Source organism: Phycodurus eques, chromosome 13 (assembly GCF_024500275.1).
Source record: "Phycodurus eques isolate BA_2022a chromosome 13, UOR_Pequ_1.1, whole genome shotgun sequence".
NCBI classification, from domain to species: Eukaryota; Metazoa; Chordata; class Actinopteri; order Syngnathiformes; family Syngnathidae; genus Phycodurus; species Phycodurus eques.
In genome coordinates, this window is record NC_084537.1 from 11,764,856 (window position 1) to 11,792,158 (window position 27,303).

Here is a 27,303-nt window from a genome sequence, read left to right on the forward strand (position 1 = left end):
GGAGGAGTGATACTCTGTGTGGGCTGGGCAGTCCTGAGTGATGGGTGGGAGGGTTGAAACTGGCCTTCACAAAACGAGTCGTAATGGCTTTGAATACTGTGGGCGAGTTCTTTCACCAAGTTATGTGTCCCTGAATGAATAAATGATTTCTTAAATTACACTCTAAAAAAACACTAATTTCTTCTAATTATGAACTATTCATCCATTTTCTTTAGTGCTTATTGACCATGGGCCTACATTGCTGATTTAAACTTAAAACAAACATGTTTCAATATAACATGAAGGCAGCTAATAAGCTTTTAACCAACTGTTTGAGGGTGCATACATATTGGTGTATTATAATTTTTTATATTCTTCTCCAGTGAATCCAACAGGGCGGCATGGCGGACAACTGGTTAGCACATCTGGATCACAGTTCTGAGGACCAGGGTTCAAATCCCGGCCCCGCCTGTGTAGAGTTTGCATGTTCTCCCAGTGCCTGGGTGGGTTTTTTCCAGGCACTGTGGTTTCCTGCCACCTCCCCAAAACATGCAGGGTAGGTTAATTGAAGACTCTAAATTGCCCGTAGGTATGAATGTGAGTGCGAATGGTTGTTTGTTTATATGTGCCCTGCGATTCGCTGGCGACCAGTTCTGGGTGTACCCTGCCTCTCGCCCGGAGATAGCTGGGGTAGGCTCCAGCACGCCCGCGACCCTAGTGAGGATAAGCGGAACGGATGATGAATGAATGAATGAATCCAACAGTACTCTGGTATAATAATATTTAATAATATATATAAATGTACCATTTCAAGAATATGATCAGACCTTTTGAATGCAACTGATTTTAGTGTTTGTCCAGTTGTTCTGTTTCTATTGTATGTCCTTCGATTTAACCCTTACTTGCATAAGTGGGTCTAAAATGACCCAGAGAGGTAATTTTCTCGCAATATATATGTAATAAAAAGTGATAACATTGCAGGTATTCCCTCAAAAACGTTTTTGACATCCTGTCACTTGAATTTTTAATTTACCTTTTATACAATTTACATTATTTTTGGGCGGCACGGTGGACGACTGGTTAGCACATCTGCCTCACAGTTCTGAGTACCAGGGTTCAAATCCTGGCCTCGCCTGTGTGGAGTTTGCATGTTCTCCCCGTGCCTGCGTGGGTTTTCTCCGGGTACTACGATTTCCTCCCACATCACAAAACCATGCATAGTAGATCGATTGAAGACTATTAAATTGCCCGTAGGTGTAAATGTAAGTGTAAAGTAAAGTGTATCTTTACACTTTACACTTCTAAAGTAAAGTGTATCTTTATTTGCCAAGTATGTCCAAAAAGCACACAAGGAATTTGTCTCCGGTAGTTGGAGCTGTTCTCGTACGACAACAGAAGGTCAATTGACAGAGAACACTTTTGAGACAAAGACATTGACAAAAAACAGTCACTGAGCAATAAAGGGTTGCTAGTTATCTGGTAATGCCGGTACATTATTATTTTTTTTTTGACAATTTTGCAAAAAGATGCAGAGTAATTTGTTTCTATGTGGCCTGCGATTGGCTGGTGACCAGTTTAGTGTGTACCCCACCCCGCCTCTTGCCCGTAGATAGCTGGGATAGGTTCCAGCCCGCCCGTGACCCTAGCGAGGATAAGCAGTACAGAAAATGGATGGATGGACAATATATTTGCTTTTGTATTACTACTCCAAACTTCCAATGACCCTCAATCGTTTTCAATGGAATTTGATGGGGAACTTTTATTCTTATCAACTGTGACTGTCAGGAATATATATTTAGTTGAACACACAGACTGAAGTTGAACTCACATCCTGTTTAATAAGTATCACCTCTTACACCACGTATTTTGCTTGCAAAAAAAACAAAACATCTAAGTATTATCTTATATTTAGACCTAAAAAATGTTTTCATAGAATTCATGACCACTGTGTGGAAGAGTATGTGTTATCGTGTATCAATTCAACACAGTCAGCAAGTTTACAGTTAGCTAAACACAGCTAGCAAGCTCACATGGTGTCAAACTCAAGGCCCGGAGGCCAGATCCGGCCCACCAAATAGTTTTATGTGGCCTGTGAAAGCAAATCATGTGTGTCAACTTCCACAATTCTTGCTATAGTATATAACAAAATTATATGTAATAAGTAATAACAGATATTGTAAGCATTTTTTCTGGTTCCCAAACTTGAACAATTATTCTTGACTTCTGATTTCAAACCTAGTTATCAATCAATGTGTTGTGTATATGTAATACTATAATGAGTCAATCAAACTCAAATTCACAGTAATAACAGCCCTCTGAGGTAAAACCATAGCTACAATGTGGCTGGTAACAAAAATTAGTTTGAGAGTTTTATGTACTGTGTGAGTAGGTGTGTGTCATTCTTGACTATCGTTTGACAGTAAATGTCATTATCAGGCGTCAACGGGAATATTGTCTGAAAGAGTATCTGCATCTAGATATGTGTATGTAAATATGCCTATTTAACAATTTGTAGCTGTATTGCACAGATGTAAGCACATTTGTGTTTGCACCTGTATGCTTTTGTTTATATAGCTACATATTGAAATATCGGACAATGAGAACAGTCCAGGAAAATCTACATCAACACGATCCTACGGACCTTGTTACAAAGGTTAAAAAAATAAAAATAAATCAAAGAACTTCAAACATTAAAACAGACTTGTGTGGACCGCAATGTGATACCTAATATAAAATAAACAAACTTATGGGAAAATGTAGGGTCTTGTCACTCATGCATTTAACTGTGTCGAGGAGCTTTGTCTTTTAAAACAAACTAACTCCCGCGTCATTTTCGACAGAATAAAAATAAAAATATTTATGTAAATTAGGAAGATGGCGTCAATTGACGACATTCCGGACAGCCAATGGCGACTTGCCTTGCACGTACTGGTCACTTCAAAGACATGAGAGCGCGTTCAAATTTTCATCAAACATGTCCAGTCAACTCTGTTTACAAGAAAAGAACACGGTAGGTTCAATGTCGCCTTTTCTATTTCTCCAAGCTACAGCATGTATATATAATTAACGACTCCCATAAGTAGGTATATATTAAAAACAAAAACAGGATACAACATATTGCCAATTATTTTGCTGAACCCCCAAGCTACTTCACTCGCGTTGCAGTCATTACACTTCTCTTAATTCATGTGTGTTCCCAGATGGACTTCTTGAAGGACCTACCCGTTTTTAACAAAAACAACTTCAGCAGATTTCAGGCAGACTCTGTAAGTAAACAAGTTAGCTTCAAGTTCAGTGTTTCCCAACCTTTATTTTGCCCAGGCACCTATTTTACATGAGAGAAATCTCACAGCCCACCACCAAACTATAATGTCACTTAGGTTTGGCTAGCTAGTTGTACCTTCTCCTATATAGTGGGAAAGCATTTAATTATTCTCCCTGTCACAGTAAGTCGCTGCCATAGCTATAGGAACAAATATACATTTGTAGTAAATACATATACATTTTCAGAGCAATTAGCTAAACTTGGAATATATACAAGTTTTGCCACAACAGTGTTGGGAATCACTTACGTCAAGCATGTATAAGTCACCTCCAATCAAATGTGAATAATTCTTTATTTTTATTTTGAATTCATGACTGACAAAGATTTTGTCTAGCCATAATGATTGTATACTTCCTAAAGGCGTTCTTGTATTGCAGAATTGTCAGCTGGATGTCTATATTCCCACTGAGGACTATCCATCAGAGCAGAGTAAGTGCAAAGTATCTCATGATGCCAAGTTCTGTCACAAAACCTTACCTGTGCCTTTTGGCAATTTAATTTAATTTTGTCTTTATTTTAGTCATTGTTCAAGAGACGATAGCTACCCTCTCGCAATTTTGTGAAAAGTGCAAGGTAAGATTGCATTCCTCCAGAGATTTTGGTCCATCATAACCAGATAGAATAACTCATCCCCATTCAGAAGCTCCATTTTGAATTGACTGGCTACACTAACCAGCAGTTGAATAGTTTTTTTTTTTTAAATGTGGTTTAGAATGTTGGTTTTAATTGTATTTTTTTTTTTTTTTTTAAAGAGTTTAATATCGCAGCACACTTTGATCAGCGGGAACATGTTAAACTGCACGAACTTGCGGAAGGAGACAACGCAGGGCTTCCTTGGAACATTACCAGGACAGAGAGAGGAATGAGGATTTTTCAGTTATGGTTTGGAAAAAAAATGACATTTCTATTTATTTTGTCTATCTATAAATAAATAATAACCTTTATAAACAGTTGCTGGGTCTTACTTTACAGCAAACCTCTGATTAGTTGTTGAAATGGTCATCACAAATCCAAAATCACTCCCAATCAACCCAGCTAGATGTTTTCATTTTTTTAATCAGTGAGGTTTATCAATTGTAAACACACACACCTTTGACTTGATTCAAGTGTGATTCATTAGCATCAGGAATACATTCACTAATTCATGTAGTAAAATAATTCATAAAAAAAAAAAAATCAAATTTGAGAAAAATAGAATACTTTTCATGGTCACAGTGACTAGAATGTAGGCTATTGCAGAAGAATACAATGGCTTTTTAAAGTGCTAAATAACACATCATGAACAGGTGTCTCGTGCACAATATGCATTCAATGCAGGCTTGAAAAGGAATTCCAAACCTGGAATGGGACAGAGCCATGCAATAGTTAAATCTCAAGAGAAAAGGATTCACTCAGTCACATTCACTGTACTGTACATGTATTTACATGGAAGCTGTGAGAACTGTTACATAGTTGGATGCTTTGTGCAAAGTAAGGTGCATTTAACTGTTGACCTTCCATGTGGTCTGCCAGTATGGAAAGCCGTTTGAGTGTTTATTGCATATCCTTGATATCCAATTAAAAGTCCATGACATGTGCTAGTACGCTCTTTGTCCTCACAAAGACAATATAGGGCAGTAGTTGGAAGGTGTGCTACATGTGTTACATCTGGTATTAAACTTAAGATTTCATTTATCGCTGCCATGGTAGGTTCAGGTGGCAATTACTTTTTCACATAGCTCCAGATATGTTTGGATTTTTTTCCCCTTAGTTAATAAAATCATCATTAAGCCCTGCCACGAATACTGAAAATCCGCAAGTAATCAACACCCACCCAAAACGATTTGTAATTGCCGATGGAAGCCACAAGATGGTGTCAAAGCACTTTTCTTTCTATTAGACAAGGCTATATATAGCCTTGACTAAATGAAGCTCTTCAACACACATCAACATAATTCCTTGGCCCCAATATGCTACAAAATGACGCCAAAGCGATATTTTTATATTAAACATGGTTTTGGCCTGAGAAACAACAACAAAAAAATGAATTGGTGAGTTTTATAGCAAGTCACTGATGGTGTAGTGGTACACTTGCCTGACTTTGGTGCAGGCAGCGTGGGTTCAGTTCCCACTCAGTGACGGTGTGAATGTGAGTGCGAATGGTTGTCCGTGTCTGTATGTGCCCTGCGACTGACTGGCGACCAGTTCAGGGTGTAGTCCGCCTTTCGCCCGAAGTCAGCTGGGATAGGCTCCAGCGTCCCGCGACCCTAACCAGGATAAGCGGTTTTGAAAATGGATGGATAGATGGAGTTTTATAGGAAACAACATAGTATAGGTTCCCCCCCAAAATCAGTGAGTGGGCAAATCTGTGAATGATTAACTGCGAATATTCTGTGTTCACTGTACATAGACCTTAACCTGGATATCAAGGATATGGAATAAATGCTCAAATGGCTTTCCATATGCCAGACTTCACGTTTCACCACTGTGCGGGTGTCTGTCAGGGTTTAACCCGCTCATTACCATTGCAAATAGTGCATCTTTTTTGTTTTGACACTGGAAATGTGTATTAATTCTTCAAGCCTGAGCTTTCTAAATCACCATCTCCTTTATCAGACTCATTTGATGTTAACTCCTCATGAGTTAAGTTGGGTTCAGCCCTGTTGGCATGACAACTCTCCGTCTGGCTGGGAGGCTGTGTCCCGTTAGCACACACCACAGTTCCCTCCGTCTTGCTGAAACTGAAGAGCTTACCCGGACTGAATGTCCTGTTGGGAGATTGATTTCGCTCCAGGCCACTAGGGGTGGTCGAACAGCTCCCCGTTGATCCGGGTGAACCGGCAGCTGTTGCTGGCTCTTTTTTCAACTCTGTTGACTTCAAAAACTTGAGAAATCCTGGCAGCTTGGCCTCTCCCCCGGTGGGTGACTGAGCTGGGGAGCGGGAGCTGCCGGAGGAGAACTTACCCTGAAGTGGGATGATCTGCTTCAGCTTCATCACGTTGTTGTTCCCGAGCAGAGAGCTGGGTCTTTTGGGCTTGCCACCTGCAGCCTTCTCCTGGTGGTGCTGGTGAGTAGCGTCCGACTTGTGGCACTCGCTCTCCTGACGCGCCTCGGCCTGACGCTGAAGTCCCTCCTCCTCGCGGCGACGTCTAAGCTGCTGCTGGAAATGTTGCTGCACCTGTAGCTCATGCCTCTGATTGGGAGTGGAATAAGGGAAAAGGTTCAGTTCAGTTCCATATGATGGTATATATCAGGCAGTGGTGGACGGTCAGGGCAAACTACATTTATAACCTAAATTCTACTATTTCTTTCCATGAAAATGTGTTAATTTATTCCCAACAGTCTAATCTCTTTATTTGATAGTGTTTCTCTTGACTGTGCTGCTTCCAGTACATGTTTGTGAATGTTAGATTTTTAAGTTAAACTATATTAGCACAATCAGATGGTTTTTCTTAACCAATCAGATTTCAAATTTGCCCGTGAGGGCCAGCTAGTCAGTCTACAATAACATCAGCGCTTATCTGTCCTCTGATTGGTTGGTGAGAGAAAAACTTGTTAGAGCCAAGTTCGACTAGCAAAACACGTTTGTCGCAATCGGCACACATTAAAGGGGAATTTTTGCAATTTTCCCCCAAAATCTCATCACTTTTCATATTTGTTAAATATGTGCCCACGATGAGTGCCCGCACGTCATGCCTTCTCTCTGATTGGTTGCTTTTCCTCGGCACAGTGGTTTCTTGTATATTAAATTTGAGCCACAAGATGGGGCCAAAGACAGCTGTTTCCCCTCAACAGTTCATATGTAACACACTGTCAAATCAAGATGGCTGTTTTAACAAATATGAAAAAAAGTGATTTATTTTGAAAATTGCTAATTCCCCTTTACATATATACATTTATTTACTTTTATTAAAAAAGTTGAGTACCATATTGCAGTGATTCCCAACCACTGTGCTTGATATTTAATCAGGTATGCAATTGGAAATTATTGAAGTTTACTTGTTTTTACTGAATTTTTGTCAAAAATATTTATTTACTACAAATTAAGTATGTATTTTCATCTATCAATGCCAGCGATCTATAGTGACAGGCAGAACAATTAAAGGCTCTTCCACAAGATAGCAATTAACCATAAAACAGAATAATAGCTTTGTGTTTAATCTAATGGGCAGAAAATAAATTTGAGAGTAAATTGAGATATTATTTCAGTATACTTTATGTACTTTTGGTGCCATTTTTGTTTGGTGGTGTGTCATGAGATTTTTCAAATGTAAAATATGGGTTGAGAATCACGGCTCAAACTAAACCAAATTGTTCCGTCTGTTATTTAATGCATCCACTCTCAAATGTGGAGCTACAAAATGCTGCAGTGGCATCTAAAACGAACTAAGGAAGGACACATTACACAAATATGACATCACACATTTGACATCAGAAGCAAGCCTTGCGATGGCCGAAGGTCTTTCAAGTTATATTTCAACTATACCTTGAAAGCTTCCCTTCGTCGATATTCTAGCTTGGCCATCTCTTCTGCTACCCAACCGGGGATATCAGGGATGGCAACATGGATGATGTACTTTAGGAGGATGGCAAAGTGCTGTAAACCACGAGACCACAGAGGGACAGGCTCAACACATCACACATCAAGGTCCATATTTTGCATTCTATTCTGTATACAAAAAACATACTCACGCAAAACCTCCTGTGAGATTTTGTGTTTACTAGGGCTGATACACACAACAACAACAAATAGCAAACCATGCACTTAGAGTATTGAAGTATTTCATATGATGAAACACATTTCTTGATTTCACTGCTTCTCGGGAATGCAGGGTAGAAATTGTACGTTTTTCATCCATCCACCACATAATCCTCATTTGGTTCGAGGGTGTGCTGGAGCCTATCACAGTCGACTTCGGCAAGAGGTGGGGTACACCCTGAACTGGTTGAATATATATATATAAAAAAAAAATATATATATATATATATACACACACACAGTCTTTTTGTCTTGAGTTTGTTGTCACATTTCTGTCGGGCCAATTATACATTACTCGTGCACTCACTGTAGTCGTCTCACCACGCTGCACTATTTGCATATCTGCTGTTGACCAATCCTGGCCACTCATGCCAAAGTAGCATCTGCTCCATTTGCACACTGACTGAGGAGTATCTGCAACATTTGGACAATCAACATTGTCCCAGACTATCGTACTACTCGGTTGAAGTCCCGCCACCCTTTGCACAATGGTCATTGCACCGGACTATTGCAATATCAGTCATTCGAACTGCTCTAAGTGCTAGAGGACTCTGCATCTTTTTGCACAATTGTCCCCAAAAATAAATAAATAAATAAATAAAATAATGTACTGGCATTACCAGATAACTAGCAACCCTTTATTGCTCAGTGACTGTTTTTCTCAATGCCTTTATGTCTCAAAAGTGGTCTCTGTCAATTGACTGTCGGTTGTCGTACTAGAGCGGCTCCAATTACCGGAGACAAATTCCTTGTGTTTTTTGGACATACTTGGAAAATAAAGATGATTCTGATTCGGATTTCAGATTAATTTATTTTATATTATATGTTGTGTTTTTCTTCCAAAATAAGTAATCAGAAATAGCATTTTTTTCCCCGTAAGATAAAAATAAATGAATCTGAAAAAATATAGTCTAGAAAGACATTCAAACACATTAACAATGACTAGACTTTATGTCTGATCAATTTAATGTGATCTTTACTGAGAGAAAAAAAGTAATTCTCTCCCCTCCAAAAAGGAATCTAAATTAGCATTGTTTTATCCCAATAGATCAGCTCAAAAGATAAATCAATCAGAAATAGTCTTGAGAGCCATTAACTGTTTTTTAACCACATTAACCATGCCTAAACTTCATTTCTGGTTAAATTAATGTTATCTTTAATGGTTCTGATTCTGATTAAACTAACGTTTAAATGGTAGTGTCTACGATATACAACGTGTTAACATGGAAAACATGAAATTGCTCAGTGTTCAGACTTCACCTTGTGTGACTTTATTGCATACCTCCAGCAAAACAATGGAGACGACGGTCATCTCAGGACTCAACCAGGGGAAAAGGCGCTGCAGTTGACCACACTGACCAATAAGGTAACAGTTAACCATAATGGCTATCAAGCCCATGGCCTCCATTGCAGTCTAGGGGTTGAGAGAGAAGTACAGAATTTTTCCACAGGCTAACATAGACCCTAATACAAAGAGTAAACCCTCAAGGCTTTTTGGCCGAGCACACTGACCTGCCACTGCCCAATGTTCTCCACCCTCTGGCCAAAGGGCCTCTGCAGGCCCGTGCAGAGCTTGAGGGCATCGCTGCGGATCTCGATGATATTGTTAATGAGCGCGCACATGGCTGCCAGGGGGAATGCAGAGGAGAAGAGCACCACGTAGCCAAACTGAATGAACATCTCTTGGTAGTCCTGAAGTGTATCCTGCATTGCGCAGCAACATTTTGTTTAGCACTTAAGTTATTGGTGCAGTGAAAGTAAATGATAGACCAAAGTTCTGCTGCATATGCACTACTCACGAAAAGTTTGAGATTTTGAGCTTTAAGGTGAAATTTCAGGATGGACCTAAAATGCTCTATAACCTTTACAGAGGAACTTAATTTGACTAATCTAATCTAACATTTAAATGCACATGTCCAACTGTTCAACATCTTACAATACTTTTTGGACATCTTGCTGTTCTCTAACAAGGAGCAGAATGGTGAAATTTGAAACAGGTGCTTAATCCACGATCAACTTCCATGTCTTTCGGTGACTCTTCCAGTCTCTCTGTATCTCCTGCTAACGACACTCTAATCTCAGGGGCCACTTCCTTCTGAGAACACCCTGTTTGAAGCCTCACAATGGTGAGGTACTGTTGATCAATTGACCTCTTAGTCTCATGATGCCAAAATGTGATGAAGATGAAGAGAAAAATGATGAGGAAAATCTTGATTTTGGCCTGTTTTACTGCCGTTTAACCCCCCCCACCCCCGCCCCCTTAGGCCTGTGATGCTTTTTGAGACTCATTTGTAAGTACGGGCTATATAAACAAACTTGACTTTAGAAGGAGGACGGTTTAAATACCAATACTAATTAAACCAGGGAATTTCCTCCACCAGCCGAATATCCCGAACTTTTTGTGAGTAATATTTCTGGGCAACCCACCTCATAGGTCTGCATACAGCTTTCAATCTCAGCCTGCGCAAGAGTGACAGTTTGGGGTTCTTCTGGTGGATCAATCCAGGACTTCTTATCCCCTTTGGCCTCTTCCACAGTTTTTCTTCTCTGTCGGAGACCGTTTGATTCTCTTGAGAAGTACACAGTGGGATTCTCTTTGACCTCCTGTTAATGCAAATCATTTGTACACTTTGTACATTTCTAGTATTTTATGTATGTCGATTTTGTTTTAGTGTCTTTTTCTACAAAGTTATCGACAAAACCTTGACTAATAAAGGTGATTTTGATAACACTTGAAAATTTATACAAAAATTTATAGGGAGCTTTCATCAAATAATTTTAAACAAGCGTAGTTACATTTTAATATAGTGAACCTCTTCCATTTTGCTGTCTGGCTAATAGGAAAGTAGTAATTGAGGAAGAAGTTTTGCTTAAGTGATAAAGCCAAACGCGCCCCGAGTGATGCGGTCTACAGCGACTAAAGTGGACGATCATGAAAACGTGACAATGACAAGCGATTGAGCACTTCACATCTGTTGACACGCTGCAACGGAAAAAAACTGTGACCCTGTATCAGGATTGTGGTTCCATTTACAATATAGTGTGCTGAATTAATTTTAATGAAAAAACTAAAACATGGCAAGACTGTCAAAGAAAAAGAGGACTGTCATAAAGGTAGGAAATGGGCGAGAATAAAGGAGAGTATGTGGATATTTTGACAGGATGTTGGCAGGGATTGCTTTTCCTATTGACTGACTGCACCTGTGCACTTTGGTGACAGAGACTCTCTCCACTTTGCTTCCTTGCCACAGGTACATATCTCTGGCATCTGGCGGAAACCTCACATCTCCAAATCCATCACCTTTCAGGAAACCCCAAAAAACGGCATGTTTGTTGAGGCATTAACACTGCGTCATGAAAGAGAGCAAGCCATTTTCAACAATTTATATTGGTCAGTAATTTGTAAAAATAACATACCCACAGGGGAAATGACCAATTGTGTTGATTTGTGAAAAAATACAAAATTGACCAAACATGGACATAGGAGGTTTTGGCCTGACGCCAGCGAATTATAAATTGTATGAATATACAGTTGGTACGGAAAGTATTCAGAACCCTTTAATTTTGTTACTCTTTGTTATATTGCAGCCTTTTGCTAAAATAATGTAATTTTTTTCCCTCATTAATGTACACACAGCATCCCACATTGACAGAAAAAACGGAATTGTTGATATTTTTGCAGATTTATTAAAAAAGAAAAACTGAAATATCATACAGCCATAAGTATTCAGACCCTTTGCTGTGACACTCATATTTAACTCTGGTGCTGTCCATTTCTTCTGATCATCCTTGAGATAGTTCAACACCTTCATTGGAGTCCAGCTGTGTTTGATTAAACTGATTGGACTTTATTAGGAAAGCCACACACCTGTCAATATAAGACCTTACACCTCACTGTGCATGTCACAGCAAATGAGACTCATGAGGTCAAATGAACTGCCTGAAGAGCTCAGAAACAGAATTGTGGCAAGGCACAGATCTGGCTAAGGTTACAGAAAAAATTCTGCGGCACTTAATGTTCCTAAGAGCACAGTGGCCTCCATAATACTTACATGGAAGACGTTTGGGACGACCAGAACCCGTCTTAGCGCTGGCCGGAGAAAAGCCTTGGTGAGAGAGGTAAAGACGAACCCAAAGATCACTGTGGCTGAGCTCCAGAGATGCAGTCAGGAGATGGGAGAAAGTTCTAGAAAGTCAACCATCACTGCAGCCCTACACCAGTTGGGGCTTTATAGCAGAGTGGCCCGACGGAAGCCTCTCTTCAGTGCAAGACACATGAAAGCTCGCATGGAGTTTGCTAAATAACACCTGAAAGACTTCAAGATGGTGAGAAATAAGATTCTCTGGTCTGATGAGACCAAGATAGAACTTTTTGGCCCTTATTCTAAGTGGAATGTGTGGAGAAAACCACGCACTGCTCGTCACCTGTCCAATGCAGTCCCAACAGTGAAGCATGGTGGTGGCAGCATCATGCTGTGGGGGTGTTTTTCAGCTGCAGGGACAGGACGACTGGTTGCAATCGAAGGAAAGATGGATGCGGCCAAGTACAGGGATATCCTGGACGAAAACCTTCTTCAGAGTCTTCAGGACCTCAGACTGGGCCAAAAGTTCACCTTCCAACAATGACCCTAAGCACACAGCTAAGAATAACAAAGGAGTGGCTTCAGAACAACTCCGTGACTGTTCTTGAATGGCCCAGCAAGAGCCCTGACTTAAACCCAATTGAGCATCTCTGGAGAGACCTGAAAATGGCTATCCACCAACGTTCACCATCAAATCTGACAGAACTGCAGAGGATCTACAATGAGGAATGGCAGATGATCCCCAAATCCAGGTGTGAAAAACTGCATCATTCCCAAAAAGACTCATGGCTGTATTCGCTCAAAAGGGTGCTTCTACTAAATAGTGAGCAAAGGGTCTGAATACTTATGGCTGTGTGATAGTTCAGTTTTTCTTTTTTTAATAAATCTGCAAAGATTTCTACAATTCCGTTTTTTTCCCATCAATATGGGGTGCTGTGTGTACATTAATGAGGCAAAACAATGAACTTAAATGATTTTAGCAAATGGCTGCAATATAACAAAGAGTGAAACATTTAAGGGGGTCTGAATACGTTCCGTACACACTGTAGTTAAAATTCTAATTGTAAAACTCAGTGCAGCTATGTACTGTATCTATGGTATTGGTACAGCTTGGCGGAGTCCGGCTGGGTCTTGCTCATGCTTAGTACCTGGAAACATTTTTTGTTTTTGTGAATGCTCATGTGCATTTTTGATTGCCTGTTACATCTGTGACATTGTTTGGAAACTACTTGCCGAACCCAAACACTGCGCAACTGTCCAGTCAGCTTCGGCCACGTCACATGGTATGCGACGGGGCCTAAGATCTTCGTATGTTGGGGAAGAGCTAAATTTAGTCTGTGTAGTTAGTGGAAATTATGAAGTCTTTGCCAGAAGTGTATGTTTTTGATACCAAATCATCTGCAAATCTTTTATTTTTAGAGTAATGATGTAAAATGAGTTTGAAATTACATTTAAGTGTTTTGAGATTATAATTTGAGGTATATTTATGGATAGAATTTAACATACACATTTATAAACATTTCCAAGGTGGTGTCAATAACTCACTTATTGCTTATTACCTACGCTCCATCCATCCATTTCCCGTACCACTTATCCTCACTAGTGCTGGCACCTATCTCAACTGACTTCGGGGTACACCCTGAATTGGTCATCAGCCAGTCGCAGGGCACACACAGACTAACAACCATTCACACTCGCATTCACACTTATGGACAATTTACAGTCTTCAATTAACCTTCCATGCACGTTTTTGGAATGCGGGAGGAAACCAGAGTAAACCCATGAAGGCACAGGGAGAACATGCAAACTTCACATAGATGAGGCCGGATTTGAAACTGGGTCCTCAGACCTGTGAGGCGGATGTGCTAACCAGTCGCTAGTCCATTACTACCACAGATATTTTTTTTATTTGATTTATTATACACATTATAATTCCTCATGGGGATATTCAAAATAGCAGGGTTTTCCTATTTGGAAACAGTAGTAAAGCACATTTAAAAAAGATAATTGGTAAGAGGACTATTTACCAGGAATTCAAGGTCGCTGTCCTCATCACAACTGTCAAAAATACTCGATGGATCCATTCCGTCCTCTACTAGAGTGGGGCTGTCCTCAGGGAAGTTGTCATCCGCCATCTGTGTTTCCGCCGCGACATCCTGGTAGTCGACCTTCTCTGTAAAGCTGACTTTTCGTTGCTTCAGAGCACTGTCATTCATATCCCACTCTTCTTCCGACAGTCTGAAACCAGCTTTCAAATCCCCTCTCGTCTTTGGCTGTGTGTCCGTGCCTGTGCCGTCGCTGGCTGGGAGTCCCCTGAGCCCCAGGAAGGAGTAGGCTGTCATTGACGCTTGGGCCTTTCCCAGAGCCAGGCGGCCATACTTGACCGTGATGGCTTGCAGGAGTTCCCACAGCACCTTGGGGGTGAAGACACCCAGCTTGTTTTGTTCATAGAGGTAAGGCTGGAGGACCTCTTTAATGTTCTGGAGGAACTGACGGAAAATCAGCAGTGTTGCAAGCATCTGCGAAGAAACATGAAACATGTTTTATCTTATCCGAAAAATAAAGCTTGCATGGCTTTGTTTGAAAGTGTCAAAATAAAAGATCATTATTAGATATTGTACAGTAACTCGTAACAGTTGTAAAGTTTTTATTGTTTTTTTCTGTTACTGCACTATTTGTTGATGCACAGTGATCTAAAATCTCAATACCCCTCTGTTGAAATGCCAGGTTTTTATGATATAAAAAAAGGAAAATAATTTCAAAATTTGTTATATATTCATTCATGTACCATTTTAGTTGTAGCTTTTATTCCGCACAATAGCATTCTTGTCTCACCTCCTTTAGTCGCTCCATATCCTTGAGGTAGAATCCAATGTAGAAAAGACTTAGGTAAGAATTGATGAATTCAAACTGTACAACGACAGAAAACACAAGGTCAGTCACACTCATTCAATGGCCATCATTGTACAACTAAAAGAGAATTGGGGGAAGAGTGACATACGAAAACCATCTTGATAATGAGGTTATTGTCGTAGGCACTCTGAAGTCTATAGTTTTCTGGAAAAAAAACTATGGTCATTAAGTCATTAAAGCAAATCATGTGTAAATATGTTTATGTTAAAAAAAAAAAAAAAAGTGATCTGTTATTGTTGCTTACCCATGTCATTGAGCCAGTAGGCAATCTTCTTATAAACCTCATCACATATGGTTACAGTAATGGCCAGCAGGATTTTGGGAATAAATCTTGCGATGCCAGGTAGCTCCTGAATCTCCATAACCACTTCCTGGAAGGTCAGTTAGTATGATACATATTTAATAGGTGCTATTCATTTAGATTTACCCATTCAATCCCTGCAGCTCTACTAAAGCCTTGAGCATGAATTATACAGAATATTTGAATCTGTTGTTTAACCTAGGATGGAACATAGTATACTTGTCCAAATAGACAACACTACAAATACACACAAGGGTTCTAAGTCTGTTCTGTGGTCCAAACCTGCAGTTCCAGACAGAGGAGCATGATAAGGAAGACAAAACAGAGACAGAGGAGGCAGATGGGGAGGCTGACCAGCCATCTGAACACAGCCCTCTTCCATGGAGGATAGTAGAATTCTTCGCAGCCTGTTATGGGACTACAGCGTTTTACACCCTGCAGGTAGAGCAAGGACAGAAGAATTCCACTTAATGATGAAACGACTACCGCTGTAATGAAAATGTGTATTGCAAATCTTTTACAATGTTGAGAAGGCAAGTTGTATTCTTTACTCATTTAAAAGTTTGGCTCAATTTCAACCATTTTGTGCACATGGATTCTGGCTTGGTTTTATTTTCTACATCGTTGCAATAAATTAATTTCATAATTTAGTATTCATGTAATTCTTCAATTCACTTTCTCATACATCCTCATTGGTTTTCCTTCCCTTTTAAGATTAAGAAACATTTTTGTTCTAATGCGCAACATGAGTCCCACATGAGCCATATGCATTTTCCATGTTATTTCATTTGGAGTTGAATGTTTCCAAGTCTCTTCTTTTCCTTCCGGCTTGTCCCGTTAGGGGTCGCCACAGCGTGTCATCCTTTTCCGTGTAAGCCTATCTCCTGCATCCTCCTCTCTAACACCAACTGCCCTCATGTCATCTATCAACCTTCTCTTTGGTCTTCCTCGAGCTTTCTTGCCTGGCAGCTCCATCCTCATCACCTTTCTACCAATATACTCGCTATCTCCCCTCTGGACGTGTCCAAACCATGGAAGGCTGCTCTCTCTAACTTTGTCTCCAAAACATCTAACTTTGGCTGTCCCTCTGATGAGCTCATTTCTAATTTTATCCAACCTGGTCACTCCAAGAGCAAACCTAAACATCTTCATTTCTGCCACCTCCAGCTCTGCTTCCTGTTGTCTCTTCAGTGCCACTGTCTCTAATCCGTACATCATGGCTGGCCTCACTACTGTCTTATAAACTTTGTCCTTCATCCTTGCAGAGACTCTTCTGTCACATAAGATGTAAGATATCCTGACACCTTCCTCCACCCTTTCCAACCTGCTTGGACCCGTTTCTTTAATTCCTTACCACATGCACCATTGCTCGGACTGTTGACCCCAAGTATTTAAAGTCCACCACCCTCTCTATCGCTTCTCCCTGTAGCCTCACTCTTCCCCCTTCACCCCTCTCATTCATGCACATATGTTCTGTCTACTTTGACTAATCTTCATTCCTCTCCTTTCCCGTGCCTGCCCCCATCTCTCGAACTGTTCCTCCACCTGCTCCCTGCTTTCACTGCAGATCACAATGTTATCTGCAAACATCATGGTCCGCGGGGATTCCAGTCTAACCTAATCTGTCAGCCTATCCGTCACCACTGCAAATAGGAAAGGGGCTCAGGGCTGATCCCTGATGCAGTTCCACCTCCACCTTAAACTCCTCTGTCATACGTACTGCACACCTCACCACTGTTCTGATGCCCTCATACATGTCCTGTATTATTCTAACATACTTCTCTGCCACTCCAGACTTTGCATGCAGTACCACAGTTCCTCTCTGGGTATTCTGTCAAAATAGACATCAGTTGTCAGGATCCATAGGATCTAGGTCAGTGGTTCTTAAACTTTTTTACACCAAGGAGTGAGAAAAAGACTCAACTCTCCAAGTATTAAGTACACCCTTAATGACAAACATTAACATACAGTCATCAAGTGTTCATCAAAAATGAGACAGAGGTTTTAGTCCTAAAAACTATGTATAATATTATTTTAAGCCATTTAACATTATACAGTTTGAACATTACTACTCTGCTTGAATATAGGAAAATAAAAAACTGTACTGATGTCATGATTCAATAAAAATATATTGCATATAAAAATAATCATTAAAAAAACAACTAAAAAGGTTTTAATAGATTAAATCCAAATGCTTTGTAAGTAAAAGTTAATACAACTAAACTGTATTTAACAAATATACTGTACTGGATTCAAATAAAATATTAAGCCACTGTAACATCATGCACAGTTTGAAAATTTCATTCAGTGATTATTTCACCTACCACAAGAGGGAACCTGCGTATATAGACCTTGGACCCGTGATTCCTGATTTAGTACGAAGAATCCAATCATTAACACGGGTGATTCAGGAACTTATGAGCTCAAATCGTTTGACCACAGTAAATACTGTGCACAGACTAATGGCAGCATTGCATGACCTCAAATCATCACTTGAGGTGAAAGCACTGACAGAAAGATTTATGACACACTGTTGACAGGCACTTTCACAGATGAATAGAAAAAACCATGGCACAGGCTCCTGGATTCAATAGTGACGCTTACCCTGAACTGTGGTCTCGGCTCCTCCAATGACTCTGCGGGGGTGTCAAGGGTGCCCCACCTGTACGCCAGCTCGGCTTCTCGCCTCTTCCAACGCTCGAGAAACAAGGTTGCCCACACAACATTGAAGAGTGCAAATACCACACAGCATATATCCTGACTGGTCTAAATAAAACACAAGCACACAGATACCATCTTAAAATCCCTGTAAAATGAAAATAAACTTCTTCTGAATTTGAGACACCACTGAGAAGAGTGCTGTTAAAAACCCTGTGAAATTTGAATGATTTAGAAAAAAATCAGGTAGAAAATCAAATAAGATTTGAAAATCATGAAAAATCAGTTTTCTCTGCTTTCAAAAGCTGTGATTATGCCAGCCTAATGCGTTTATACCAAGCTTTCCTCAAATTTCAACAGTCCATTACCATTAGTCTAATTACCAGTACGGTGGACCCCTGTTATTCGCAGGTGATATGGACACAATCATGAATAGTGAATATTCACAAATAATTGATGCTCATTACAGTGCCATGAAAAAGTATTGCCCTCACTTCTCGAATTCTTATATTTCTGCATAGTTTCCTACACTTTAACATGTTTAAGATCATCAAACAAATGTAAATGTCAGAGATATAACACAAGACCACGAAAAATGCTGTTTTTAAATGGTGATTTCATTTATTAAGGAAAAAAAAATATTCAGTCACCTGGCCCTGTGTGTAAAAGGAATGCCCCCCTAAACCCTAAACCGAATAACTGGGTGGGCCAGCCTCACCCTCAACTGAAATCAAGTGTTTTCTATAAGTGGCAATGAGTCTTTCACATCTCTGTGGAGATATTTTGGCCTACTCTTCCTCGCAGAATTTTTTTAATTCATCAAAAATTGAGGGTTTTCGAGCATGAATGGCCTTTTTAAGGTCATGCCACTGCATTTCAATCGGATTCAAGTCTGGACTTTGACTAGGCCACTCCTAAACCTTCATTTTTTTTTTTTTTAAGCTATTCAGAAGTTGATTTACTGGTGTGTTTTGGATCGTTATCCTGCTGCAGAACCCAAATGCGCTTCAGCTTGAGGTCTGAAACTGCACACACCAGCGGTGAAGCCACTGTCCACACGCTGGGTGTCACGGCTGACTTTTATTATTTTCCCTCCTTGTTCTTCCACCTTCTCTGTGACATGTGCACACTCTCGGCCAACAGCGAGGCGCTCTTAAGCCGCTACACCAGCCCAAAGCTCCGGTCCACAGCTTGTCAAGTCAGGCTTCAAAAAAAAAATCCCCTTCTCATTCTTCCGTCTGTCTGTGTTATGTGCACACACTCATGGCCGACAACGGGGCGCTCTACAGCGGCCACACCAGCGGACTATCTGAAGGGAAGATGCATTTTTGGGGTGTAGGCATTAGCTAGCCAGCTAAATGTAAATCGCAATTGAGCCAGATAACCGCTGATGCGAACGAAGGCGCTCAAGTTCTTATATATTGGGGGAGGGGCCACTCATGCCGGATTCCAAAGTGCGGCATGTGGTGCCATTTTAGATTAGTATAAAAGAATACTAAAAAATCAGGAAAACTAATGGTGAGAAACAGTTTAATGCTATATCTCCACAATTCAATACTACATCATTCTCAGTCTTTGCACGTTTTGACCTATTATCTTCAAACTGAAACAAATCTCAGAATTCACTCCACAGGGTCTTTAAGTTGGATCTCAACGATACCAATACATGCTCACTGGTTCCATAGGCGCATTCCCGCTTCTTTTATGGCGCTCACACTATCTCCATTGTTTACGGGCAGTACAAAAGGAGCGACATCCCGTAGAAACAGACAATATTCACGTCCAAATTATTTGTACCTCTGGGCAAGTTAGTCTTCATTTGTGTCAAAGGACAAAACCCACAAGTACAGGGAGCACAAGCAAATTCAACACAGGAAGGGCCATGCACAGACTTGAGAGCCCAAACTTGCATTCCTAAGCCTTCTTACTGTGCCAACCACATAATCCACTGTGCTTTAAGGTACCTGATCAGCTTCTGCAAGTATCCACAGGAGAAAGCCAATGACGGCAGGGTAAAGCATGGAGTTGGTGTAGAAACCAAGCCAGGCAAAGTACATGCCAATCTTCACTCCGAAGTAGTCGCAGATATCATCTGCATCACACAGCAAACAGACTTAAAATGGCCTTACCTTAATTCAAGACATATCAAACAACTGACATTTATGGTCCTATAATGACCAGTTTCATACCTAAGGGCTGCCTTTCACAAACAGCCTGGACCCATGATGTCATCAGCTGATTAAGGATCCTCTGCTCATGGAGAGGAAACATCTGATGGATCACACCACGGGCCACCAGCTCTGGAACTTGGAAAACATACAGAAATTTAATTTGTGGTGCCTGTCTTCAGATTTTTTTTTTTTTTTTTTTACAGTACATTACAGTACAGTGCAAAGTGGAGTAACTCCCAAAGTTTGTACTGTATCATGGAATTGATGCTGAAGGCTATACAGTATTCCCCCGCTATATTGTGGTACATTGATAGTGACCACGCTATTTGCAGATTTTTTTTAGCTATTTATTTATGGGTTTTTATAGTATACTGTCTTATCATAATTCCCATGCAAGTGCGAAAGGAGAGCCAGTCGCCTATGCACTTTTTAGCACTTTATTGAATACCAGGAGGACAGTCAAACACAAACAGACTGTGCACACTCAGGCAGAAGCTGCTATCAGCCGCAGCTCACACCCAGACACTCACACACAGACTCGCTGACGTCACACCGCTCCCGCCAGGCACTGCTTCTTAAAGCCACACACAAACACTACAATACATGCAGTATTTTCTATACATTGTATTATTGCTTTTTGTGTGTGTTTGTTCAAATATGTTTACAGTGGGTTTAAAAAGGTCACTCTATTTACCAGATAAATAGAGGCAATTGAACAGGATGGAAAAAGTGGGAAACGTAAATAAGCTTACTGATGGGTTGACCCTCCAGAAAGTGAATGTTGTGAAGAGCTTCCCCGTGTTTGGCTCGCAGATTGTCGAGCCAATACTTGATGATGCTCTGACGCTCCTGGAAAAAAAAAAAAAAAAAAAGAAGGATAACAATATTCAGGTTTTCTTTTTCAAAAGAAACTTTTAAGATACATTTTCAGGGTTTTCCTCACCTTACAGATATGGTTAAGAACATATTTCTAGAAATCTATAGAAACATAAAAAATATTGTACTGTCACATTAAAAGAGATGGTATAATGCCATAGATTAATTGCTTAATTTTATCCTCTAACAAGAGATTCAGCAATTCAGATATCACTTTCTTGTGAAGAAGATATTACATCCCTATTATCAAAATGTAACCAATACAATACAATCATTTTATCAATATTACCATCAGACCACCGTTTTTGACATCTAACCTGCGATGTAAAAAAGCACAGCTCGCTCTCTATGTTCTCATAGATGTTGTCCTCTTCACAGCAGAAGCGTCGCATCCCGCCGCCAAACTGCGGCTTGACGGCCTTGTGCATGCTCATCTGTTCCGCTCCCCGCAGTAAGCTGAGGGCAAAAGTACAGCAGCATTAAACCGGATGGGAAAATAGAACTGCACAGGAGCTAGACCGTTTCTGTTTTGAGTTAGGGAGTTCATTATGTACAAAACAAACTGTTGAATTTTTCTTCATTAAAAAATGTAATCCACAAGACCAGGAGGTCTCAAACGTTTTGGGTGCAAGGGGGAATTTTTCTCAAGGACCTGATGCCAGCTAAACATGACTACCATGTGTACCCCTAAATGCCATACTAATGGAAAAGTTGCCTATATTTTTGCACAAAATACATTAATGTTACTATAGCATTCATATATTTTAGAGAAAAAAGTTGTAATGCTATGAGAATAAAGTCATATGTTTTCAAGAAAAAACTAAGAATCTTCACATGAACAAAGATGTATTTTCTTGTGAAGACAAAAATCTTTTGAGAATAAAGTCCTACTTTCCCAAGATAGCAGTAATATTATTCAAGTCAAAGTTTAAAAAGGGAAAAAAGTCACATGTTACAAAGTGAACTATATTCCCCACAAAATACACCTTTTCCCTCACTCCCCCAAAATGTGACTTGATGTGACGAAAATGTGACCACCCAAAATGTGACGTTTTGAAATTGGCCTTTGACTAAACCAGCGATTCTCAAGTGTGGTACGCAGCATCCAGCAGCTGGATTCCAGCTAATGGTATGCGAAAGAATCACTGCCCAAGTACACTCCAGTTGACACTTTATCTTTTTCTACATTTAATATTTAAGAACTGTTTGTTTTTTAACTTTTATTCAGGCACAATTTTTATTTGTCTTTTATGTGCAATACATTTTAATCAAATCATTAAAGTCGTCGTCCCCCCCCCCCCCCCCCCATAATTCAAAATTAACTGTGTATAATCTTGTACTATTACACAGCCAGTCAAAAACACTTTCTGACGCTATTGAATAGCGAAGTGTTTCAAAACTTTTGACTAATAGTTAACGCCTTAGGAATAAAACGTCTCGTATTTGATGAACACTTAGGCCTACTACACTACAGTATTTTAATGTTGGTCGTAATGGTGGTACTTGAAGAACTCAGTATTTTTTTTTAGGTGTTAATAGGTGTAGAATATTTGAGAACCACTGGACTGGAAACCAATGGAAGAGAGCTCTTCAGCTAGTAGTATATTTGCTACAGCACTAATACATACTACTATCAACAAACATCACATTAACCACACACACTCACACACAAACACACACACACTGCATGTTCCAACAAGAGTCTTACTTTTCAAATGTCGTGGTGATGAAGAAGGCATAAGCCTGAGTATGTTTATGCTGCCGGACTTGAATACTGATTTGTGGGATTCCAACACGGATTTGATTTAGGAGCCACAGCAGAGTGTGGTCATCTATTGAATCTAAAAAGAGAGAGACCAATTATATCATGCCATTCTTTCATAGATTAAAACATAGGTCAAATTGTAAGGGTACAATTGCTGGAGTGATCATTCCCACCAAGCGGTACTGTTTGTTTCAGTTTAGTGTGGTAGCATTATAGTGTTTCCGTGGAAAACAGTCTCAAACAGATGATTGTCTGCCTTACTAAGGAATTAATTAAAGCATTCATATTTGTTTGCAAGTAAAATATACACAGGCTGTCTTTACATGACAGCCTTTCATATTATTGGTTAGGCTTCATTCCAAGTCAAATACCCATTCACAATAAAGCTAGTCAAGGGTGTAGTCCGCATTAATGGAGTTGTTTTATTATCAATCCATCCATTTTCTACCGCTTGTCCAGTTTAGGATTACATTTAAACTAGAGCCTTTACCAAACACAATGAGAGGGAGGTCTCAATACTGTATGTCAATAACAGGGCTTGCACAGAGAGACTATTTTAAATACTACTCACACAAATGGACAGGTGCGAGTCTTCTATTAAGATAACATCTGTGCTTTTCAATTGTGTAAGGAAGCAAGAGTACCCAGAGATTACCCATGCAAGAACAGGAATAGGCAGAATTGAACTCAGAACCTGTGAGGCTGCAAAGCTAACCACTGATCTACTTTGATGCCCTTGCAAATTCAGTCTGATGGAAATACATCTTGACATTCTTGTTCCCATAGCTGCAGTTTCTTTAGAGCAGGGGTATGCAAGTTATAACTCTACTAGACAGATTTGGTAAAAAAAAAAAAAAAACACACACACACACACAAAAAAGGGTGATGTCCGACATAAGTAGCCACAACCATCGATCTTCGATGCTACGATTGAGAATAGTTATGTATTCCAGATGAGCGTCGTCGTGTCTACTCTTTGCCTCGAGTGTTCTGCAAGGTTGTGAGCTAACGCGGAAAATCTTTTCAGGACGAGGTGGACAAGGTTGAATAAATCAAGCTACCTCGCTACATTGCAACAGAAGGACAGCCATTCACTGTCTGGTGGAGACACACTCCTGTTGCTTGGTTTTCAAGGAGAAATATTATGCATTCTTTTTACGATCTACAACAGTTCGTAGGTATCTGAATAACATTGCCGTGACATGCTTTCGCCATTTCATAGTAGACAGCTGGACACTGGTCTGGATGCGTTACGATACCTGGGAATGCCATCAGGATGTCACAGTTTTCTGTGGGAACCATCTTCAGCCAGGACTTGCGAGACAATATGTAGTGTCTGGCTTGCAGAAGCCGCTTTCCAAACAGTTTATCTAGAGAGGAGATGCTACAATGTAAAGATGCATTGTCCATAATAAGTACTTAATAAGTATATAAACATCCAATTCAAGTCTTAGCATTGAAACAAACATCCAGTGTAGTCTAGTTTCTACAGACTGAGGGACATGACTTCTTCCCATAAGCCATCACTGCACTGACCGCAGCAATGTGATCACACTGTGCCCGGGGCCTTCAGAATCAGTGCTACAGGTGGACCTTTGACTACATTCGTAGCAATGGGACTCTTTCTTGAACCAATTCGATTCCCGATCGGCCTCGCAGGGCCAGCTAGCTAGCCCACAGTAACGTCAGCATTTTTCCACCTTCTGATTGGTTGCTCAGAGCAAGCCAAGTTCGACTAGCAAAGCGCATCTGTAGTGATCTGCACACATTAATGCTTTTAATAAGCATCTGTGGTGAGTATATGTATTATATTTCATGTTCTTTGTTTTTTCTTTTTCTTTCATGTTGTTAGATATTGATTCTGAACTGCTCCAGATGACGTCATGTTTTTGTATAGTATTGATGGTTTCTATAATGAAGTAGAGGCAGTATTAAGTCCCCAAAAAGGCCCAGGTACCAAATGCACTGTTATTCACTCACTCTATTTCTGTCTTGTAAATTTGTAAACACAAACTAGATGCTGCACATGCCATACAATGACAATACTGTAAAGACTGTTGCTACATGGGCCCGTTCGAAGCTCGAACGTGTACCACGGAGCATTCAAGACAACCATCATTTCATTCAACCACATTTGCTCTCGTTCAGTACCATCATCATCTGCACAACATTGCAAAATCAACAACCCCCCCCCCTCCCCCCTTAAGCATGACGCGTCCACTAGACTGAAATCACGCGTATCCCATTTCAATTGCGTCTCTTTGGTCCATTTACCGAGCACGCCGTGTGCTGCCGAAGACGGTCCCTGGTGCTGGTCGTCGGTCCGACGCTGCATCTGCGCCGCGGGCGTCCTCTCCATCCTCTCCGCTGCGCCGTGCTGGTTGTCTGCAGCCTCGGCGTCAGCCGCATGCATGCTGCTGCTTCACGTGTATCCAGGTAGGGAGGGAGAGGTGTCGGGGTGGGCAGACCTTGGCTGTGTCCACACACGATTGCTATTCAGTGCACGACCATTGCATGAGGAGGAGGAGGAGGAGGAAAAACATGATCATGGAAATGACACGTTAAGGAGTCGGTGACGACAGAGGAGGCGAAATTGCCTCGACATGCCAAATCTAGGAAGCAAAGTCGCGACTCGGCAACCTTCCAACAAATCAATATCGCATTGTAAACGCGCAGATTCCGTTTCTATGGACGGAGAAGTTGTGAATAAACGTAGTTTAATTATACCTTCTGCCATCTAGTGGAGCATAGAGCATGGAGTTGTTCTGCCTGTCACTACAGGTCGCTGGTATAGACAGATGATGGTTAAACTTAGAAATCAAGCTGCACCGGCTGCCTTGGCAAGTCAGCTTGAGGATCAGAAGAATTTAAAGTTCATAAAGCAGAATTCACTACAACACTAACTCTAGTCGTGTCAACATTCAATGTTACATTGTGGATGTCGTTAAACAACTTTTCAAGAGGTGAAGTAAAGATAGAACTGAACTAATGTGGTTGGACAAGTTTGCACACCTGCTTGTCACTGCGATGTGGCCGTGTTCACAATTATCCAATCACATTCGAGGTTGGCAGTTCAAATCCGAGCTGTGGCCTTCCTGTGTGAAGCTTACATGTTCACCCTGTGCTCGTGCGCGTTTTCTCCAGTACATGCATGTTAGGTTGATTGAAAACTCCAAATTGTCCGTAGGTGTGAATGTGAGCGTGAATGGTTGTTTTTCTATACAGTATGTACCTTGCGATTGGCTGGTGACCAGTCCAGGGTGCATCTCGCCTCTCGCACAGTCAGCTGGGATAAGCTCCAGCTCACTTGCAACGCTAAAGAGGATAAGCGGTATAGAAAATGGAAATATCATTATGGAAATAGAGATAATATCAGACAGGGAAAAAAAAAACATAAGTTGTGCATTGTAGACTGTCTCGATTACTCCATAACCTTAATATGCTTCTTCTTGAGCCACTCCTTTGTTGCCCTGGCAATACGATTTGGCTCGTTGTCAAGACCCATTCACAACCCATGTTAAGTGTTCTTGTAGCGAGGTAAGGAGATTTTCTTCTCCGGTAAACAGCTCTCTTCATTGGCTCCTCAAAGTGGTAAAGTGGCCCTGTACCTGCAGATAAACATCCCCAAAATATAATGTTTCCACTTCCATGCATCACTGTGGGGAAGGTGTTGTATGGGCCACACTTACATTTTTTCCCATCCTCCAAACACGGTGGCTCGAGCTGATGCCAAATAGCTCGACCTTGGTTTCGTCTGACCAACTTCTTCCTGCTAAATGAATTACTTCTTGTCATTGTCGTATTCATCAAATTGATCTTTTTTATGAAGTTGCTATCGTAATATGGATTGCACTAGGGTTAACTTTTATTGGTGTACTGCTAGTTTGCAAATTGTACCAAATTTGAACTGTAAAAGGTTGCGTAAATGGTAACGTCAATGAGTCACATCGGACACCAGAGGGCGCAACAGAAGAAGCATTGAAGGCCAACAGGGAGTGGCTAGGCCTGCAATTACTATTACTGTCCTATTTCAAAATAAGAGAGCTGAATTGGTCCAGACACTTTAATAGTAACAAGGAAATGAATGAATGCTCTTGCATTGCCTGACCTAATTGCTATGGAGAGTGCCAACATACATGCTTTCCCCACTGTCTCCTGGGACTGCTGTGTCTGTCGGGCTGACGCAAACCCTCAGAAGTCAAACCTCATGCTGTGGGTTTGGCTCTATGACGTGTCCTCAACATAGCAGGTGCGCAGTAGGCTTCTGCAGAACCCTGCCTGTAGTGAAAGCTTGCTAGAAAGTGATGGATAATCAGTGACACAGATAAAAAAAAAAGAAAAGAAAGGTAGGGTATTACAGGACTATACCAGCAACTTGGATAGTTGCAATAAATCACAGTAAAAATGTAAACTTCAGTAAAAGGTTTCTACATTATATATTCTGGCTTCAGAACATATAACCACGTTAGTAAGGCATCTTCACAATGAAATCTCC

General features: G+C 40.6%; 1 protein-coding gene across 5 annotated transcripts; it reads right to left on the minus strand.

The window, feature by feature from the left end:
• Positions 1 to 4,518: 4,518 nt before the first annotated feature.
• On the minus strand, positions 4,519 to 27,139 carry LOC133411939 (anoctamin-8-like). Of its 5 annotated transcripts, XM_061694789.1 has the most exons (23): positions 26,945 to 27,139; positions 26,498 to 26,580; positions 26,242 to 26,416; positions 26,041 to 26,123; positions 25,083 to 25,300; positions 24,068 to 24,178; positions 22,752 to 22,884; positions 21,361 to 21,499; positions 20,920 to 21,016; positions 20,186 to 20,302; positions 19,961 to 20,088; positions 17,943 to 18,104; positions 15,621 to 15,773; positions 15,282 to 15,408; positions 15,126 to 15,181; positions 14,960 to 15,034; positions 14,152 to 14,643; positions 10,470 to 10,646; positions 9,555 to 9,746; positions 9,325 to 9,456; positions 7,770 to 7,880; positions 6,248 to 6,476; positions 4,519 to 6,151 (listed from the first exon to the last, which is right to left on the minus strand). In XM_061694789.1, the coding sequence occupies exons 5-23, from the start codon at positions 25,219 to 25,221 to the stop codon at positions 5,853 to 5,855; spliced, it is 3,069 nt and encodes a 1,022-aa protein (XP_061550773.1). In that variant the 5' UTR covers positions 25,222 to 25,300; positions 26,041 to 26,123; positions 26,242 to 26,416; positions 26,498 to 26,580; positions 26,945 to 27,139; the 3' UTR covers positions 4,519 to 5,852. The 5 variants fall into 5 exon arrangements, with proteins under 5 accessions (XP_061550773.1, XP_061550770.1, XP_061550774.1 ...); XM_061694786.1 differs by having other exon boundaries at positions 4,519 to 6,476; XM_061694790.1 differs by lacking the exon at positions 7,770 to 7,880 and having other exon boundaries at positions 4,519 to 6,476.
• Positions 27,140 to 27,303: the final 164 nt, after the last annotated feature.

What these genes read in the sequence shown, in the direction of transcription:
- LOC133411939 (XM_061694786.1), bottom strand. Translation starts at nt 25,221, where the DNA reads ATGCATGCGGCTGACGCCGAGGCTGCAGACAACCAGCACGGCGCAGCG. An exon ending in CATCCTGATGGCATTCCCAG is followed by an intron (nt 22,885 to 24,067) that starts GTATCGTAACGC and finishes CTCTCTTTTTAG; the next exon opens with ATTCAATAGATGACCACACT. An exon ending in TACTTGCAGAAGCTGATCAG is followed by an intron (nt 18,105 to 19,960) that starts GTACCTTAAAGC and finishes TGTTTTATTTAG; the next exon opens with ACCAGTCAGGATATATGCTG.